This window comes from Copadichromis virginalis, linkage group LG20 (assembly GCF_057382275.1).
Source record: "Copadichromis virginalis isolate Kocher_CV1m ecotype Utaka linkage group LG20, C_Virginalis_male_GT1.1, whole genome shotgun sequence".
Classification (NCBI taxonomy): Eukaryota; Metazoa; Chordata; class Actinopteri; order Cichliformes; family Cichlidae; genus Copadichromis; species Copadichromis virginalis.
The window spans coordinates 6923392-6944653 of NC_140637.1; the positions used below are offsets into that span (position 1 = coordinate 6923392).

The window sequence follows — 21262 nt, forward strand, 5'->3', positions numbered from 1 at the left end:
AACCCGGAAGAAAGGAGAAGAGTAGGGAGTGAGGTCGAATGAAACTCCAAACCACCTGTGCATCTGATAAGGCAGCACGCATTAAGGTGAGCGTAAGAGAGAAGGTTAGGAGGGAAATGTCAATAAACGCCCAGAGAGAAGAGAAGTGGGAGCTAGAAGGAGAGAAATGAGAGGGACAGAAAAAGAAAAGCTGAATCTATCAAAGAAAGATCATGCACTATAAATATGACAGGCTGGGAGAAACAAAAGAAAATTGGATGAATGAATTATCAATGAAAGAAAGACTAAAACTGAAGACTTGAATAGATGATCTTTGCCACAACACAATGCTGCTTTGAAATAGAGAAGTTCACAATCATTGGAAAACACCAAAAAGATTTACACCCAGCACACTTGCCAATAGCCTCCTGATTGAAATGTGTTGTAGTTTCTGCTCATTGACGTATTGAGCGGTTATGACAAATGAAGTGTGGGGGACCTCAGGTAGCTCTGCGTGGAACCATTGATTTTCACTGTCCTCACAAGGCTTGATTGATAGGGCAGTGCTAGAGTCATTAGATACATTTTCAACCGGCATCTTAATACATACACAAATACACACACTCAGACTGTGGAGTGTTTGTGGATAGAAAAAGATGGGTGGGGAGGGAGCAGAGAAGTAGTCTGGGGGAATGAACTCCAACATTGCTTACACTGTCAACCCATAATTTCATAAAATTAAGTCATGCATGCTGTCATACAAGTATAGACATTTCTCGGACTTGTCTTATTCAAAGATCAGGCAAGAATTCTGGCATAACGGGAAGCTAAATAAATCTAAAAACAAACCATTTGGCTGGAAGATGTTCTCCACAGGTCTGTGATCAGGCCTGACCCCTGTGCCCTGTTTTCATAGGCTCTGTATTTATGGAGGTGCCGTGAACCTAAGGCCAAGGTGGATGGCTTACTTTACAGATCTTGCCATAAAATATGTGAGACTTGGCAAGAGAACTTGTCTACCTTTGGGATCCAATTGCAGATTGGGTTGGTTTTAACTGGGCCTGGACAAGATGTGCTCCCAAGAGAGACACACAGGGTCACGTTAAGCCAGAAAGACATAGATGCACAAGTGCTGTGAAGTTTTGCTTAAAAGCCTGAAACAAAAAACTTGTCTGCTTTTGTACACTCTGCTTGTATCATTAGTCCTATAATGTGCCATTATGCAATGTTCTCATTCTCTCTGTTGTGTCTTTACAATAGTCCTCTCCTGCTATAAAACTCAAGAAATAGTCCTAAAGTTGATGCTGACATTTACCATTTAAATAATGATAGCGCCAGAGGGCCATCTTGGCCACTGAGTTGGAAAATGTAACCTTTTAAGAGGGATAAGTCAGAATGTGATATTTTCCTTCAGAAATTAAGCTATTTTCTGACAAAGACAATGTAAGCTGAAAGTGATACAATTAGTAGAGAGGGTTGAAAGCACTGCAAATTTAAGATGTTTGTTTTTGTGAAAAATTGAACATTTTCATTGAAATATTTCTTTCTTTGTGGGCAATACACACACAAACACGCACACATACAGGCTAGGTGCCCTCTTAGCATTGACAATTTCATGCAATTTGTAAGGATTTACATGTGTCAGGTTTCGGTGACCAGTGACAGAACTTGCATTTGTCTTGTCTTGTATTTGTATTTCCCTTTATTTGTTATTTAAATCTTTTCTGTAGCCATTTTCACTTGGAGCCTTGAAAGAATTGAAATAATTGAGTCTGCCTGAGGAAGAAATTGTCCTGAAATAAATCCTACTTTGGTAAACTAGAGGCCTCCACTTGACATAATCTGCAGAATTACATTGAGTAAGAACGTTTTTTATCAGAAAGTATTCACAGATTTTGTTCTCATTTAGCTTTTTTCATATTAAATCCTTTTCCGGCAGGGAAAAAAATATGTGTGTTTTGAGGCCTCTGTGAATTTCCTGGAGGGTCTTTCCAAAATGTCTGCCCTGAGAGGTGAAAAATCAGGTGGACATGCACAGGGGAAAAAAATCACAACATATTATATCTGACAGATTAAGACTCACGTGTGTTTGCGTGTTTAATTCTCTAGAAACTAGGAAGTTTAAAAGTTAACAACTCTCATTCTCCTGCAGTATCGCACACAAACACATCTGCACACACCCGAGGTCACAATCCAAATTCTGTGACTTGTTGGCCTTTCTCCCAAATGAAGCATTCCACGGATCAGCGAGCCCATCAGCCTACCCTCTCCCTCTTTTTGCTCAAATCTCAGCAATTATATTTGACATGTAACATCAATAATCTCATTTATTTCTGCCCCCCACCTCACAAACACCCTCCCCTACTCTCACCTAACCAACCAAACAAACACGTGCACACTCTCACGCAGACAAACACACACACACACACAGAAGGGTCTGCTCAGTCTCTTTCTCTTATCTGTGTCTGCAGGAAATGTGAGCCGTGCGGCATTCGATAAAAACAATTTTTTGCACCATTGATCCCACAGCACTTGTTTCTCCCTCCTGTTTTTCCTTCCTCGTTGGCCCTCCTGCATGAAAATAGTATTTCTGGAGAATGTTTAGCTAAACAATGAAGAAAATGTTAAGAGTTGTATAAAGAGCCGTGGGAGAGAGACTGTGGCAACTCGCACAGAGATTAAATTAATAACTAGAGAGGAAAAACAGCACATGTTTTAGTGGAGATGGGTCACTCACATATAGGGATGGGTATTGATAAGATTTTCACGATTCCGATTCCATTTTCGATTCTGTTTAACGATTCGATTCTTTATCGATTCTCTTATCGATTCTTTTTTAAAAAGGGGAACACTAAGGTCGATTAGCCTAGAACTTTGTTTTATATCTTCTCTTTGAACAAGATAGAAATTTAGGAGTAACATGGCCTTACAAACCCAACAGTGAGATCTTAAGAGATCCAGCCTACGGCTCTTCAATGGGGTGTCACGGGGTCCCCAGGAAAAAAATTGTAAATGTAAAATAATAAGATAAATATTCTTCTGTAGCAATTACAAAGTATAACATAAATTATTTAGTAGCAATTACACAAGAATATCCAGTAATGTCCCTGCCTACAATTAAACACATTCACTTACCAAAAATCGAGGGCATCTGCTGTGGCAAATGGGTGCAAGCCTTTGACCACTAACTTAGTCACTGCTCGGTGACATTCGTCTATCCTGGCCTGAAAGGAGACGCTACCGGTAGACTGCAGCGAGAACTGCCAGCATCTGAGCCAGCCAGACTCTGTCTCTCTCATCATGGTCACCTAAATGCACAGTAATGGCAGATTTTGTAATAAGGCAGATCATGCTAACATAATATGCACTGTTAGTTGATTATTTACCTGCCGCATTAACGGGAGAGGACGTGCAAACATTACCGCTGCTGCTGGGTTGAGATTCACGAGTCCGGAGCGAATTAAAAACACGACATTCATTTAAGGTCATCGCGTGTTTTGTGAGCAAATGCTTTTGCATATTCTTAGTGTTTCCTCCCTTAAATGAAATATCTACTTAGAAAGTATTGCAAGTTGCCCTGTTGTCAACCGTTCTCGTAAAGTATAACCAAAGTTTTGAGGCGCCGTGTTTCCTGCCAGGTTAATGACGCTCCGCAACGTGGTGATGTCATTTGGGGCGACTGGAATCGATAAGGGAATCGTTTGCAAAAATGGCAAACAATTCCAAGGAATTGAAACAGTGGGAACCGGTTCTCAACAAGAACCGGTTTTCGATACCCATCCATACTCACATATAGCACATGTAGCACAAATTGCATGCCTATACAAAGTGAATGTGCGTCTGTGTGCAGGTACGAGAGAATGAGAAGTGTGTGAAAATCTGTCTATGCCTGAGTTTTCATTTGGACACTGATGGCATTATCTGCACTGAGTAAAGAAGCCATGCAGGCTCAGAGGGTGCCACTTTCAGCTCCCTCCACCACAGTGCCACAGATCAATATAGCTAAAGTCACCCACCTTCTGTAATCATTCTGTGTTCTGCTTCACTCCCCCCATTGGCCAGGTTGTTGTTTATCCTATTATAGCCCTAATTGCCATGCTTATGGTAACCTTTCTTCAGCTTGCAACCCCCTGCACTAAACTAATGGGCAATAGCACAGGAAGGCTATTGTAACCAAGCTCATTTGGCTTGGCTTATATGCCCACATGGACACCTCAGTGCACCACAATGCCCATGTCTATCATTCTCTTACTGTTTTTCTCCTTTTTCTTTATGTGGCTTTCCTTCTTTCACAGCTAGCTAGCATTAGCACTCAGTGCACCGTGTGGCACAGAAGCAGGTTGCAGCTAATGAGTTACCTTCGTGCGCTCAGTGCCATGGCTTTTTAATTAGTGTTGCAGTGCTAAGTGTCCTATGCGAGCCCTTTCAAAGCCCCCTTTCTTGTCATCCATCACCCGTTCCCTTTTGTTTGTCTTTCATTTGCATATATGCACAGACCTCAAATTAGCTAGTGGCTCGTTAATTGCACATGTGGGAAAGTAAATGGATGGTAGCATTGCGGGGTGGAGGTGCAGTCAACATGTTTACCTCCTAAATACCTCCCAGGACTACTGAGCTCAAGCACACGGGGAGGTCACAGTGAATACACCCCTCAGGCTTAAAAGATCCAATTTGCTGTTTGGAGTAATTAGTACAACTAACAAGCTCAAGCCCACATTCAGACAAATGAAAATCCATTTTGTTCGTTTTATTGTGGTTACAGAATACATGCAAAATTGCAGGTTTATCATGCCCTCAAGTACTGAAATGCTACCAACAGTACTAAGAGTAAAAAAAAACAACTACATTTCCAGAGACTGAAATAAATATTTTTACACAATGCATTTTTTTAAGGGTGAAAATTTCCTTATCTATTATGCCATAAAATTAAAATGCATTCTATTCACTTAACAAAGTCTATAAAATTAAGAGTTTATATGCCTGTATTGACTTCTCTTAGCTGAACTGATCAATAGTCAGTCAATAATAGATAATGATGTCTAAGTGCTGAGAGATGACCTGTTGCACCTTAGGTGTCCTTAGTGTTATTGATCAGCTTCTATTCACTGGCAGTAGATTTTATTGTTGAGTAAAAGTCACAGGGGAAAGCCTCATATCTCCAAATTTTAATGCTATTCAGGAATGAAAACTGTGAAATTTGCCGTTTATTTTACATAAATTAAACAGCAACTACACTAATAATTATAGTCATTGGTCAAATTGAGAGAGTCAGACAGCAGGTTCCTAACAGAGGATATTAAGCAATGATCAGGATGCTGAAGAGTTAAAGGATAACAGATATAAATAAAATATTAGAATGTAGTCTAGATTCCACTGGTAATGACAGAAAGGGCTAACTAAGAGCTAAACTAATGTTGTCACGTATCTTGGAACAAGATACAAGCCAAACAACAGCAGTTCTGTTCGAACTGTAAGCTGTCTTCTTACTGATTCTGGAGTGCAGTACGTTACAGTAATCAACTGGAGGCGAAGGACACGTGATTGATTTCCTGAGCCTGAAAATGAAAGAAAAGGCCTCGAACTAAGCTGAAGAAAACTGAACTGCATTAATAAAAAATAGATTTTGGATGTGCTGTTTATGAGTGAATAATGGTCCCAAAGCACGCACAAAATGATCAGTAGTTTTGTGATGAGCAGCAATACGTTTAAAACCTGGCTTTAAAAAAATGATTGGAATCTGTTAAAATCTGTCAAAAGAAATCAGATGTAAAATCTAAAAAAATAAAATAAAAATGTATTCAACACTCATGGAACAACTGAAGGTTTCTTATGAAGGAAACCAGAATATTTGGAATTACAGGGGACAAATGACAGAGGATAAATTAAGAAAACCATATTTCCATCCCTTTATCGCAGCATCTGACTGAGTGGAAATAAATTACAGGGGAATTCAATCATCATCAGTGAAATAAAAAGGGTCACCTTATCATCACAAACATGCTACCACACTGAAAGTGGTTTGCAAAATCTTGAACATACACGCATTAACCTGCGAGTGATTGACAAAAAACAAACTCTGCAAACATCTTTACATGTGTGATAATTCCTAAAATCTTTGCACATGTATATGACATTTCTTACTGATTGGACCTTTTAATCAATATATATTTCCTTAACAACAAAATACATAATGTATATAATTTTTTAAGCAATGCCATAACTGTAAGACCAGATTGTGGCCTTTTTTGTCTTTTATTTTTTGTTTGAGGTCTTGTGTTCGTGCACTGTCTCAAACAGCTACACTGTGTGAGGTATACTGTTGTGTTTGTTCCCACTGGTGATTGGCCAATTATGCCTGATTGTGTTCCTTTAGGGAAGCATTCTCCAAGAGTTGTTAGTGAATGGCCAAATTATGCCTTAGCTTTTAATGTGACCACGGGGAGCCTCAGACTACTCCAAAAAGTTTTTTTTTTTGGTCTTTGCAATGCCACAAGTAACTTGTAATGACAGCATTATTAGTCAAAGGATAGTTTGAAAGTCATTGTTATTTGCTGGTGTGATTTTAATGGAGACTCGGACGCCGTGGGCCGTTTAAGCTTTAATGAGAAGTTTCCAGGTGGGAGTTAAAGTTGGGCCTGCGCCCTTTCTCTGTCCCTCATGACCCTTCTGTACCGAGCCAAACTCTGTGCATCAAACAGCCACTGCATTCAGTATTTCATGTCATTTATTTCTCTGCAATGAAATGAATAATTTTTTTTTTTTTTTTAAACACTACGTTTTAGTATAAATATGGACATCAAATCTCTGCAGTCACTGCATACTGCCTTTTAATTGTTGATGCTAGTTGGCTTTTTGGTGTTCAGTGTGTGTGTGTGTGCGCGTGCTTTGTTGTAAGTCTTGAGCTCTAAAAGAAAAGTATGCGATCTTACATCCTGGAAGCAGTAATTAAGCGATACTCTGTGTCCTCCTCCTGTCCTCCTCCTCCATCTCCACACTCCCTCTGTGTGTGAATATATGTGTGTGTGTGTGTGATTAATGACACTACTAATGGTGTGTCTAAACACTGGCTGCCCTGTTATCTCTTATCTGACAGAGAGGAGAGGGCTCATGTCAGCAGCTGCTCTTCCTTCTCATTTATCTCCTCATTTCTTCCTACCGTCCTTTTTTTCTATCTCCAAAACAGCCTGCTTGTTTAGAATTTTTTGTCACGTGTGGTTTGCGATAGCTTTTCATTTCTCCGATGGGTAGTCCATGTTCATTGTTGTTTAATCTTTTGATACATCTGTTCTTAGGAAGTAGAAAACTGTTATCTAGTGTTAAAGGTCAACATCTTCAAATTGCTTTTGTTTAACAAAATCTTTTTGTGACGGACAATTTTATTTTTATTTGTGTTTCCTGGAAACATCCCCTCAGTTATAAATAACTTCAAAGTCTCCCATTCTGGGCCCCATTTACTCCATGTGCCTCAATCACCCTAATGTGCCTGTTTAGGCATTAGGTTCTCTGAGGGGGGCCCATATCCATCCATCTCTTCCTCCATATATCCCATCATACATTAAAAGGCAGATAACTGACACACTGTTAATATTGTGTCTAACACGAACCAGATGACTGCAGGACCCTTCTGCACCACAGACCGCTGCCCGCAGCTGATTTGACCGTTTCCTTTTCTCTTGGGTTAAGGGATGAGCGTTCTTAATTAAAAGTTAGATATATGGGCCTCTGGGTGGAGATGCTCGAGCAGGATCCATTACCTGCACACTGGGGGCCCCGCCAGAAAAAGAGTTAGGGCGAAGGTTAAGATAGTGAGATGAGATATCAGGCACTGAGTCTGCTGGTGCTGCATCTTGGGTCAAAATCCAAATTAAGGGTTTGCAAAGAAAAGAAAGAAGTTGTTATAGTGCTTTGAGCATGAGGTGGTGGCTGCGGGTGCTAAAGCTAGCACAGAATTCAATGCAGGCCGAGAGGTGCTAACCGTGATCTCAATAGCCGTATTGTGTTCGCACTTGAACAGGAGCCAAAAAATCCTGTGAAATATCAGAGCAGAAAGAGGGAGAGAGACGTGTGGAAATGAAACAATGGTTTACACAACAGTGAAATGGGTCTTTTCCTCTGTTTCTTGCCAGCAGGTCCAACACTCAGAGAGAGAAAGCTTTATTGGCCTTCATGTCCTGGCTAGTCTCAGCCCCCGGTTTCGAGGGGGCACTGGGCTCTACATGTGTGTAACGTGACGTAGAAGCTAGTGTTGGACTGAGACACACACTCAAGCAGCCACACAGAGAGCGCTGACGAGAACACACACATTAAATCAGTCCGTGGCAGAGATGAGAATAGCCAGATATTCATCTAATCCTCTATGAGGAGAGCAACACGTCTCATAGCATCATTTATGCCTCTATGCCTACAGCTAATCCTAGTGGGCATTCTGTGCCTCACAACTGCCAGACACGGAAGTCGAGAGAGCATAAGTGCAGTGGGGTTTTTTCACTTTTCTTTCTCTTTTTTTTACAACAAGTAGGAAAAGAGCGGATTTTAAATATATTGGCAGAGGAAAGAGAATAAAGCTGCCTATCACTGGCTTGTTCTAGCAAATGTAAAATCTGTATTTTTTTGGCAAGTTAACCTCAGTTAATTTTATTCTTCTTTGCTTTTGTTTTTATTTTGTGCCTGAATGCAATTTGAAGTATTTTGCAATATAAAAATTCACAGCCTGAAGCCAGTGAGTTTATAAGTCAGAACTGCTTTTTTTTAAACTATAATTTGATAGTAATAATAAAGTTGTATCCACTCTTTTCACGTTTTCCTGTCATAGAAGCACATTTTTTTAAAATGATAAAACAAGGCTTTGCATTTTTATTTATATGGAGTAATGTGAAAAAGCTTTAGGTACCAAAAGTTGTTGGCTCAAAAATACATTTTTAATATCATATAAAATGCAGTGAGCAGAAAACTAAAGTTTGGTTGCTTTAAAACAGCAAAAGTTGACACATTTGGATTTGGACACAGAAAAATACATTTTCGTTAAGCTGACACATCTGCCCTTTCTTTCTTTTTTTCTTTAATTTGAAAAAGACGTTGGCTAAAAGTCGTTCTAGCAAAATGGAGTATTGTGTTATAGTGATGAGGCTTTTGTTTTTATTGAGTCATTTAATTGTAAATATTTGATTTTCAAGCAAATCTTTTAATCTCGGGTCATCAGACCGAGGAGTAAATCCTGGCCGTACACTAATGGTGAGAGAAGGAATTGGAGTCTGGTTGTTATAGAAAACCCAAAGTTAAGCTCAGATGGTTCCAATAAGGCCCAGGCCTGCAGCCACACAGGGGTTCTGCCACATGCTGTCCTGGCCAGCTGCTCTGAAATGCTTTTTTTTTTTATTATTCTTTTCTGTGGAAGGGAGGGGGCACTAATATCTTGCACAATGCATTTTTGCTGATTTGGCCTCTCAAATTCAAGCTTCCTGCAGAAACCCAGGTGGACTATAGGTGTTGACAACAGTGAGAAGGAGACAGCACAATGTGTCGCTGTCTGTCAATCTCTTGCTCTCTTTACCTTGAGCACCGTTTATTGTATCTTAGTGTTCGTGTTTCATCTTTTCTCAGCTGTCTGCCAACACATGATGTCACTACAGACAAGGACACAGCAACTTTCTACAATGCTGCATTAAAATGGCTTTCTCCCAAAAGTGAAATTTAAAGAAGATGGTTGGAGACATGTGATGTCTTCTGTTTTGTGTCAATCTGCTTTGCTGAGATTCAAGGAATGAGGTAGCAGATAGGACAAATGCTGATTTGAAACTGAACAGCAACTGAATAAAAAATTGGAGGGAGGAGGGGAAGAAATCTGTCGGTTCTTCTTGAAATTGTCTGGTTTGGATCACTAGGAGCACGATTACGAATGAATAGATTTATCAGTGTGTATCTGTATCTGTGTGGCTTTGGTCTCTGCTTCCATTTCCCCTTCATCATTCTCCACAGTGTTATATAAACAAATAGCGAGGAAGTTTCCTTTTGCTGCCCGTTATCAAAACCTCTTATTACTACCATCTGCTGAAAATCTCATCCAGAGCTTACCTTGGAAGGACTCCTTTATTTAGGTGTTAATAAATAATTGAGTGTTACAAGTTCTGCAAATGTGTCCTAAACAGCACTTCCCTATTTGTGTGCGCACAGTTCCAGGAATTGTCCCATTTTGTGTTTCGCTTCCGATGTCAGTCAATAGCATGGAGGTCAAGTTGTGCCAGTGTTGAATGCCAGTTTCCTCTCCTCATTATTATTTCTTATTATTCTTGGCATGGATGTATAAGATTTGACTGATTTAGTTACTTTCTTTTTTTGTTAAGGAAACTTTAAAAAAAATCACCATCGTTAAGAAGAATATGATCAACAATGCTTATACATATTATTTGCTTAAATATGGAGATCACTGTTCTCATTAATATTTGACCAATATTTTGGTTGTTTTTATTTTAGTTTTTTAAGATTACAAAGCACAAAAACATGTTTAAAGCTTTACGTTATGCTACTTTTTTGGTTGTTGTTTTTGTGGTGGTAATATGTCCTGATTTCTTATACTTCAAAGATGTTAATTAAGTTCAATTAATTAATTAATTTGTGGCAAAATTCACAAATGTCCTTGTTCTGGTGACAGAGGCAAAGATTTATAAGGATATTATGTATTTTCTATATTTTTGAGGTACAAGCATCCAGAGCATAACACTTAAAAGACAAATACAAATGAATGACACTTTAAAACATCTGTTATTCTAATTCTGTATATAAAATCTGAGACAAAGGCAACATTAGACATTGTAGTCAATAAACAACCACTTTGCTCAGTGTGTGTTCTTTCCAGCCACTAAACACATACTTTGCTCTTTCTTCCTTCCTCTTATTAAATATTTGGACAGACTTTGTGTTTTTCTTAAGCCTGTTAACAATTGTTGTAGCTGACTTTTAAACACTATAAACATTCTTTATTAAATGTATGATTTCTTTGACAGAGGCCACTATAAGAAAGCATTTCCTCAGTCTGGCTCTAACTGATTCAGTGTGTGCGCTCCTGTTTGTCACACACATAAGTCTAGTTGTTATCCTTCAAACACCGCCGACAAAGTGTGTGACCCTGATGCACCGTTCATATATTTCCCCATTTGTGGTGCACCTGTTTCTCTATAATGAGCCAATATATCTCCTCACTAATTGCCCTAAATACATATCATAAAGACCTGCCTATAAAAGGCTGTGCAACAGTAAAACAGGCATAGTGTGATGGGAACTTCTGTGCACCCACACGAGCGCATATACATATACGCTGGACATATCATATGACATAAAACACACGTGTACACGGGCAAAAAGTCACATACACCTGCATACATATGCAGGTATATATATATATATATATATATATATATATATATATATATATATATATATATATATACACATATATACACATATATACACATATATATGTATACATGCATGCACATTTACACACAAGCACACACACTCATTCAGCCTTTAACAAGGGGCTGTAAATAACACAAAGCCATTTCATTAACAAGGTCCAGCCCGAAAACTCACTGCCCCTCTTCTCTTAAAAACATGCACACTTCCTGTTTTAAGTTACTCTAACATGGCAACTCTGCACATGGCAACCTGCTCATTCAAATAAGCTGCAGGGGTGAGCAGAGGGAGACAGTGGCATGATGCAAAACAAAAAAAAATGCACTAAAGTTGCAGACGCATTATCACTGGCTTAACTCTTAAAAAGCTCCTATTCTCTTCCAGTTAGATATGTTGCCCATCAAAGTGTAAAACTAAATTTATTGGTTATGCATTTCATGATAAGTACTTGTTTGCGATTGACAGTCCAATAATGCAAAAATAAACAATGTCATAACTGCTGTAACTTTACAGTATGATAAAATGTGCCTCTGTAGTAGACGCAGAGTGAAGTTTTTTTGGCACAACTTCAGCTGCTTCCAAGGTGCACGGAGGAAAACGCCTAAAGACATCAAAACTCCAGCAACAGTTGCAGAATATAAAACAACTTTATTGCTAGACCAACATGTTTTGGTTTGTGGTCACTATGACCCTGATGAAGGCCACAAGCAGAAGCACACTGGTTTAAACTTAGTTCTATATAGTATAGATTAGTATGGTACAGTACAGTATAACTGATACAACTGATTCTTGAACCTCCTGATAATGTACTAATCCATATTTATCTGCTCTGTGTATATCTCTATCTCTATCTATCTATCTATCCCTCTCTCTCTCTCTCTCTCTCTATTTATATATATATATATATATATATATATATATATATATATATATATATATACATATATATATATATATTAGACATTAGATTACATTAGGTAATATTTACATATATATTGAGCTATTGTAAAGAGCCAAACAAGAAACTGAAAAAGATTTGACGTCACCGTGATCAGACCAGTGTTGGGGACACTGGGACTTTTTTTTTTAATGGCATGTTTTAAATGTCGCACATGCAGACTTACCACAAATGATAGCTGTGTGACGGTGATTGTAGAGACGCTGATTTAATAGGAGCAAGTCGGTTCATTAGTGAGCAGGTCCACATTCTGACACTCAAAATGCAAGCAGACACACACGCTCGCACTCTCACTCACACTACAACCCAGATGGCTTTTACAAGGCCCCAGGCCCTCTCTGGCCTGCCCGCCTAGTTTTTAATTATGTCGATGGCCGCCCTGGCCAGATAAAATGGGTCACATTTAACAAGCCTTCACTCACCTTCACACACACACACATACTGGCACACACTGCCACACCTCACATGCATGCATTTTACTAGTGATACAGCTAAAGCTCGCACAAAATACAGAAACGCACTTTTTTCAGTGGCATTCACCTGTGCCTTTGACAGAGACAAACTCTAAAGATGTGATATTCAGCGTGGCCTCTTACCTCAATAAAATGTGTGTACTCCGTGCAAGCCTGAGTGTGTATGTGTGTGTGGATTTACAGCCTGTTTCCTTTTTAGCTGTCATTAGGCTGCCAGACATGGCTACACAGGTGTACGATTACCAGCATCAGTAATAAGCCTTACAGACACTCACACACACACACACACACACACTTAGACATTCACTCTATATTTAAAGGTCCAATCTATACTCACAGCAGGGCTCCTTCTGATGAAATACTCTGCCACTGACTCTCTTTGTTTGGACTCACCGATTTCAAAGTTTTATTGCTAAGTTATTGAACATGTGTTTTAATGCATTTATGGGTTTTGAAGAAAACATTTAAATAATGTTCGAATGTCACTGCAGTTAGTAGCTATACCAGCTCATTCGTGGCCCGTCTGTTTATTTGTTACATTTTTTTTTCTCAGCACAAGTGAATTGGTGTTTGTTTGTTTGTTTAAGAACAGCGTGTGCATGAAAAGACAGGAAAGATGAGGCGCTGTGGTTCTGACAGATTAGGAGGAAAAGGAAAATGTGTGGTGTAGAGATGTGGAAGGCTGAAATCAATTTGTGCTGTTTGGACATAATCTCTGGCCTGACTATTTTTTTCTGGTTAAGAGGAATGAGTCATGCTTGACAAATACTGTCAACTTCATTGATCATGTTATTTCAGAGGCGTGCTGAAAAGAGCGCATTTCTCTGGTTGGTTACAGTGCTTGGTGAAAATATCATTTTGAGCTAACTGACTTAGTTTTTTTTTTAATTTCTTGTTATTTCTAATTTATCAATTTATCATTTTTAAGCATTTGATTTCATATAATTACTGTTATTTTTTTATTGGATCAAAATGCAGTCAGTAAGAGTTTGTGTGAGAAATGATGACAGTGTTCCTGATTGTTTTCTATGTTTTATATTATAAAAAAATAAGAAATTTGTAAACATTGTTGTTAAAAAGAACAGACAAGTGTATAAATGTGACAAAGGTGACACAAATAAAGAAGTAATAGTTGTTTTTTTAAAATAATTTTTTATGACGAGGAAGATTGATTTATTTTGTTTACAACGTTTATTTGGGTACTAATAAATATTTCAACTCCCACGCTAACACATCAACAAATTTAGCGTTCCAATTTTACAGATATTATAAATAGTAACTTGAAATGCAATCACAGCTATATTTTTTTTTCATCACACCTCTTCATTTCCTCCTTCTCTTCTGTTTTGTTTTTCCACTTCCCTCACAGATCATCCTTACCCAGCTTAAGTCCACTGAAGTTTAATAAAATATGAAAAATTTCTTTTATTCCTTCCAGTCTTCTTTCTTCAGCGTAAGACGGTGCTCACTGGCAGGACCTCCTCCTGTGTCTCTCCACTTCTTACGTCCGCACACATAAACATGCACACAAATATGGACAGACACACTCTTTTAGATCACTGAGTGATGTAGCATGGTAGGTTCTTCTCCGTAGGCCCCCATCCATCACACACACACACACACACACAGTCACACACACCCACATAAGAATGAGCACAAACACACTGGAAGCTGTCATGATCTGTACTCTATCAACCACTTTATTAGCCTGCCAGTCTGTGCGTGTGTGTGTGTTTGTGTGCATGTTAAGAGGCCTCCCAACTGGAAACAGACCCAGAAAGGATACACACCCAACACACACACTTCTTTATTTCTTGTTAGTCTTCCTGCACCTTAATTTGTAACACCTCTAACAACCAGCTCCGCAGCCCACTTCACAGCCACTCAATCTGTCACTGCTCAGTTTCTATGACTGTCCTTTTTCTCAGGGTGAAACAGAGTGTATTAATGTGTGTGTTCATATGTAATTCTTTCTCTTTATACCACTTCTATTATCTACATCCACCATGGCCTTGTTTATATATTTAAAAATACATGTACAGCTGTAGAGAAGGAAGTTTTATTTCTACTTTGCGCTTGTTTTCACGCCAGGCTGCCCCCTGCCTCCTTTAAGTTGAACTGCACCCAATCCTCCATACCTTTCTTTTTCTTCGTTTATCTCTCTATCCTTCTTTTCTCTATATTTTCACACAAATCCAATCTAGATCGAGGAAGATCGATACTTAAAAAGAATCTGCTCCTTGTTCTTTCTTTTTCCTCCTTGAAACAATGTTTTTTCCATTTGTTGGCAACCTCCCCAGGACATTAGCAGATGAACCAGGAGAAAGTCTGCCATTCTCTACATGTTTAGAGTGCTTATTTCCATTTCCCAGAGCCAGAAAAACTTTCGATTCAAAGAAATCTTTCAGCTAACTTTTTTTTGAAAAAGATCCTGCTTAACTGCCTGGTTCCTTCTTTAATACCGGAACCAATGTGTTAGTTTTGTTGGTCTGAAAAATGGCAAATCAGTATGGCTCGCTCATCTCCTATCCTCCAAAAACCTTGAAACAAAAACAAACGTTTCTCTATTTTCTTTGGTCCTCTACCACACGTGTATACAAATGCATGCAAACAAGGGTGTGTTCACACGTTGAACACCACATCAGTGTGCAACGGAGCACTAAGATCACACTTTGTAAAAATATTCCCTCAGAGACACACAATAACCCAGGAGTTATGTCTCACATGCTTCTATCTCAAGCTCACATCAAAATCACAATCACCACTGCACTCCGAGCTGCCATTTCCATTTTCTGTCCTTCGTCAAACAGAAAATAATATATACCTTGTCACCAACGTCTACCCGTACAAGCAACTTTCCGCCACTAATTCAGCCCAGTGCAGCACACACATCCGTCAGATATAACTGGCGGAGGAGAGGGCATGCCGAGACAGCCATTAAAGGTTCCTAGCTGTCAAAGGTTCCCCTTTGTGTTGTGAGGAGAGGTATAAGTGTCGTGCTCTTATCAGAGCTTCCTGTGGAGTTTGCTCTGCATCCTGTCCACTTAGAGCTGCTTCTCTTTCAGTGAAGTCTCATTGTGTCTCTGTGCACATGAATGTGTTGGTGTGTGTCTGTGTGTGCATGCTGTCAAGTGAGTCATTTTGTAATACTGTTCATAGTATAGGTCAAGTTCTGAAATTGCTTTTCTTAAAATGTTTTCAGTGAGAGTAGTGCAGTATATCAGTGATGTAGAAGTAAATGAATGTGTGAACAAACATACTAGGTAAGATGGATCTTTGTCCTTTAAAAATACATTATTGTATGAATACAACTTCCACAATCTCAGTGATTAAATATAATTACAAAATCTACAAATACCAAAGCAATAAATAGATGGTTTTACAATAAACCGGTTAATTGTGTATGATCTTTGGTAAAAGATCGAAGGATATTCAAGAGAATCTTTAAGAGGTTGAGATCAAAATAATTTACCAGCTCATTCTCCTTTTGAACAAATGAGAAGAACTGAAAACTGAGTGATAAGATTAAGGCACAGCTACCATACATTCAGCGGAGATGGGTTTGGTAATATAAAGACTTTTTCTGATATCATTACACCTACAGTGTCTGCATTCTAATCACTGAGAGAAGCTTTGGGGAAATCTTTGAGTAGCCGAGTTTTTTTTTCGCTCGCTTTGTTTGGTTGAAATTTGTTCACACGTGGAGTTGATGATTTCCAGCCGGGTCCTCCTCCTCCTCCTCCTCCATGTTACATGTGGATGGAGGAGGTTGAATGGGTGAAAAAAGGTAAAGGTAAATAAACAAACAATCAGCCGCAAGCTTGTTCTGGCTCTCCTTCTCTGTTGCCCCTCATTTGAAGCCTTATAAATCAGGCCTCCACCCCGAGACAGGGTGTTAGCAGGCCTCCCAGACTACACACATACAGGAACACACACAGGTCTGCTGCTCATTAAATCCACGATCAGATCTGTGTGTGTGTGTGTGAGAGAGAGAGAGTGATGTAGTAGAGTGTGTGTGTGTGGGGGGGGGGGGAACGACAAAATGAGAGGGTATGAATACAACTATGCCCAACATGTAGACATTGCAGTGTTCACATGTGCCCAAAAAGAAACTAATAACCGCACACACTGTACACCTGGATCACAGCTTTTCTCCATGTGTTCATAAAACACCTAAGATACCTGTTGCAGCTACCTTGTAATCTCATGACAAGTGCACTTTGATTCCACCAGCAGCAGAAAATATATTGGGTGGAAGACTAGGTGTGTGTGTGTGTGTGTGTGTGTGTGTGCGTGCGTGCGTGTGCGTGTGCGTGTGCGTGCGTGCGTGCGTGCGTGCGTGTGTGTGTGTGTGTGTGTGTGTGTGTGTGTGTGTGTGTGTGTGAGCATGTCACTGACTGCTTTCACACACAAAATGAAGGCCTTGCCTTTGTCAGGCCAAGTGCTTGGACTTTAAAGTGCACAGTGAGGAGACAGTAGCTGTAGATCTGAGGAGCATGAGGAATAGAGAAGATTTTTTCATTGGCTTGTTCAGTTGACATGATTATGTATATATATATAGGGCTTTTGAATATCTGAGAATGCATAGAAGCAACCGATTTGCAGTAAACTGTCTCTTTCCACACTCTTACAAACACACAACCAGCAGCTACAGCTTTCGTTCTAGCCTCGCTGAACGGCGTTTTCAAACACCTTTAGGTTTTAATATGTATTTTCAGCCAAGGCGCTAACAGGCATCATTGTTCTAAAGAAGGCGCAGTTACTGTAGTTACTTCGGTAAACTCACACCTTGGCTTGAAAGTAGCACGGCAATGCTGTTATATGAAGCTGTTGCCTTAGCCGTGCATACGTGCATTCGCCTAAAACAGTTGCCGTATTTGTACAAGCACGCACATCACATGGCGTTTCTTCCACACCTCCATCCAGACCCTTTACATATTTACTCACCAGACTTGGCACCTGCACCCCCGCCCACAAAAATACACCTTCCGCGTGCATTCAACAACAAGAACATAGGCCTTCACACTTTACGAGCTGGAGGGGAAAAAACATGAGCATGGCTTTAGAAAAGCAGGCAGTTAGAGAAGTTCGCGAACCTTGCACATCTAAAAATGTCAGAGGGTTTGTTGGTTCTTCTCCATCACACCTCGATTTCCTTCAGCAGGCATTTGACTGTGATTAAAAGTGCACCGTGTCATACTAGAAGTCAGGGCTGAACTCAAGCCAGGCTGATTGGTGGTTGTAATTAGAGGAGTTGCTCAGTCTCAGGCCAGGTCTTCCTGGAGGATTCACACAGGCTCAGTATCACATCAGCTATGTGGAGAAGAGCCCGGTAGTTTCTGCCAGCTCCAGATTTCCCAGAACCGACCAACTTCACCAAGCAAACACAAATTTCCACCACCAAAGATTCCTGCAATTTCTGGTTCTGTTTCATATATGCGCAAATTTCTGTCTAATATAAAAAGAAATGAGAGTTTTATTGCAAAATTGCTGTCTTTCCAAAATTGTCATTATTTTGCATTTTACTTCAGGAATCAGTTTAGATTGGGAGCCTTTATTTCTCATTGCTATAAAGCTATAAAGCTATAAAGCATGGTTAGTCGCTCCTGGTTTTCCCCCTCACTCTTCACTTCACAATGAGCCCCTCTTCTGTTCTTCTGCTCCTCCTCTTCCTGCTCCACCACTACCTCCATCCTCCTTCATTCTCTGTGAAAGCAGGTAACATGAAACCCACTCTTGGAGTCTCAAGGGTCTGCAGGGGCTACAAAGGGTGATCAATATGTGCCAGGGAAAGTCTTTAGACAAGTAAAAGACACCGCCGTTTGTGTACTCCCTCCTCTTTTCCCTCTTTCCTCTTCTTGTTGTTGGGATTGACAAGGTTAGATGGCCCTAACACCCACTGACATGTTAGCTCTGTGTACCTTAAAGTTAAATGACATCAAACCCTTGGCCCACACACAAATATTTAATCCATGTAAACACACCAATTGCATAACTACACTAAAAATCACTTGATTAAATCAAGTCAATTGAATAGTCGTTGAAAAAGTCTGTTTTTTATTTTTTAATATCTAACCTGTTGCTTTTCAACAGGTGGTGGATGACATGGGCAACGTGAAGTTTGCACTGGACACGGGACCAGATGCCGCCGGCAACAGCTGGCTCAAATACGTCCGCTCTGCCCCGTCATTTGAGGAGCAGAACCTCGCCGCCTGTCATCTCACAGGAGACCAGGTGAGTGCCATGACAACATTGTCCAAGTTGAATCCGTAGTCCAGATACGAAGGAAGTCGCACCACACTGTCAGAAATAGGCCGAGATGAGTGGGGGGCGGCAGTTATTCCTTCCCGTCTACTAAGAGTAAATGCTGGCTTGATGTGTGTGAATGAGTGTTTTTGTGTGTGTGCGCTGGAGAAACGTGTGTGCTAGTAATGACCAAGGAATGGCTCCATTGTGTGTCTGTGGCTGGGATGGTTGCCAGTGCTGTTAAGAACTGACCCATGTAAAGAGGCTGAGGAATAGTCTGACACTCCTGAGTCCCATAATAACTGTTATCCAAAGCGCAGTCTTCTTCTGTGGCGGCAGCAGTTTCTCTTTTTGCTTCTTATCACCCAAACACCCCCACCCACCACCCCCTTCTCGCTTTCTCTTTCTCTCTCAAACCTAAGCGAGCTGTATCGGATCCTTTTGGAAAGATGCCCAGCCATTGCCTATAAAACCCCAACTGCTTAACTAGGCCCTAACCCTAACCCCATGCAATGTGTGTACCACAACTTACACTGCTGCAACGTATTAGCATAATTCTCCATTTTTGTTTATAACACAGAGACAGTTTTTCTTTTTCTTTTTGCTACATTTTGCTCTGCTGACTCTTGTCCCAGTTTCTGCAAATTAAATACTGGTGCTGTTATTTAATACGCATTTCACTGTCAATTCAATCTGCTTCCAAAGAAGAACCGAGGATGGGAATCTTAAGTGAGATGACACCAGAAGCTAAGCAGCATGACAGTAGCCAGATCCACCCGTATGATTCGTCTGCGTGTTTCCACATTCTCGTCACTCCGCTCTCATTTGTTTTCTAATCCCTGCCTACGCGGCCCTTCCTGACTCCGTCTCCAGCCGCCTGTTTCTTGCCGACTCTGTCTCCTTTCTCTATCCTGGTGTCTTGATCTGCCACCTGTCACCCTGTCACACCAAGGGGACAGGCTGGTGTGTCCATTTAAGCTTCAGACATTAAGTCTGACCGATAGAGAGAAAGGGGGCTTGGTACCAGGCGTAAGAGACTGAACGCACGGGGGCCTCCGAGATTGACAAGCACCAATTGGCTGGCAACACCAGCCCACCTAATCCTTTTAAGATTTTCACATCAGTGCCCCCTGCCACTGCCACACAATGTCAAAGAAAGAATCAGGGCACCAGAGAAAATTGTGGAGAATTATCGGACCACGAAAAGGCCACGTGCACGATTGCTTTTTGATGTGTTTTGCAGTTGTTTGTACTTAGCGAACGGCTTTTGCTTTTGTTTGCTTGCCCAGTTGTTTGGTGTAGTGGCTCGCAGGTATGACCCTATCATTTATTTACAAACACAACACAAACACACACACTCACACACACACTTATGTGCAGCCACTCAGTGCTAAAATGTATAATTTAAGAGACCATTCACTGATTTTTCTTTTTTCTTTCTGTCTTTTTTTATAACTGCATGCACAATACATGAGTTTATGGAAATATGTGCACACTAGGCAAATTCAAATGCAGGCAGTAACCTTTTAAAGAGCAAGAGGAGAAGTTATGGGGTTGTTTGTCATTAATGATGCAAGATGAACAAATGTGTGCATGACTGATCATAATTCAGACATTTGTGGCCGTGCATTAATTTGGCATTGTTTTTATAGATTTGTCTCTATTCTGTCAGGTGATTCCACGAGTTTCATTCAAAGTATTGTGGATTTCTTATTTTTTCTTATTTTTTCATTCGGATTGAATGTGGCTCTCTGTGTAAGCATCTACAGACAACTGTATCAATTACATTCTTCTCAGTTAAAATCCATCCAAAATGTGTGCCTCTGTGTGTACGTGCACCTAAGTGAGATTGTTCTCATTCATTTATAACCCCAAACAATTGGTCAAAATGGGTTTGCAAGTGTGCCCATTCACTTTTTCGAAGGCCAAGTTGCACTGAGAGGTGGAAACAGCTGAGAGAGCTATGAGTGGCATGTGAGATGGGTGGGTAGCTGATGGGGGGTTTAAGGAAAAGATGAACCTTGTCCACCTTCTTGTCAACTTTTCATCTTTTGTGTTTTGGAGTGAAGCCCTTTCCAGTGCTGTTTGATCTGCCCTTCTACCCCTGGACGGATCCATCAATTCGTAGAGACAAGCGTGCATGTGCAAGTGTGTGTGTGTGTGTGTGTGTGTGTGTGTGTGTGTGTGTGTGTGTGTG

At 40.2% G+C, this 21262-nt stretch overlaps 1 protein-coding gene across 3 annotated transcripts in view; it reads left to right on the forward strand.

Moving 5' to 3' along the window:
• Window positions 1–21262, forward strand: part of prdm16 (PR domain containing 16) — a 171944-nt gene that overhangs the window by 130018 nt on the left and 20664 nt on the right. For all 3 annotated transcript variants that reach the window (XM_085442775.1, XM_085442776.1, XM_085442777.1), the window contains exon 4: window positions 18913–19053. In XM_085442775.1, the coding sequence (XP_085298901.1) occupies window positions 18913–19053 (141 nt within the window). The remainder of the gene's footprint in view (window positions 1–18912; window positions 19054–21262) is intronic.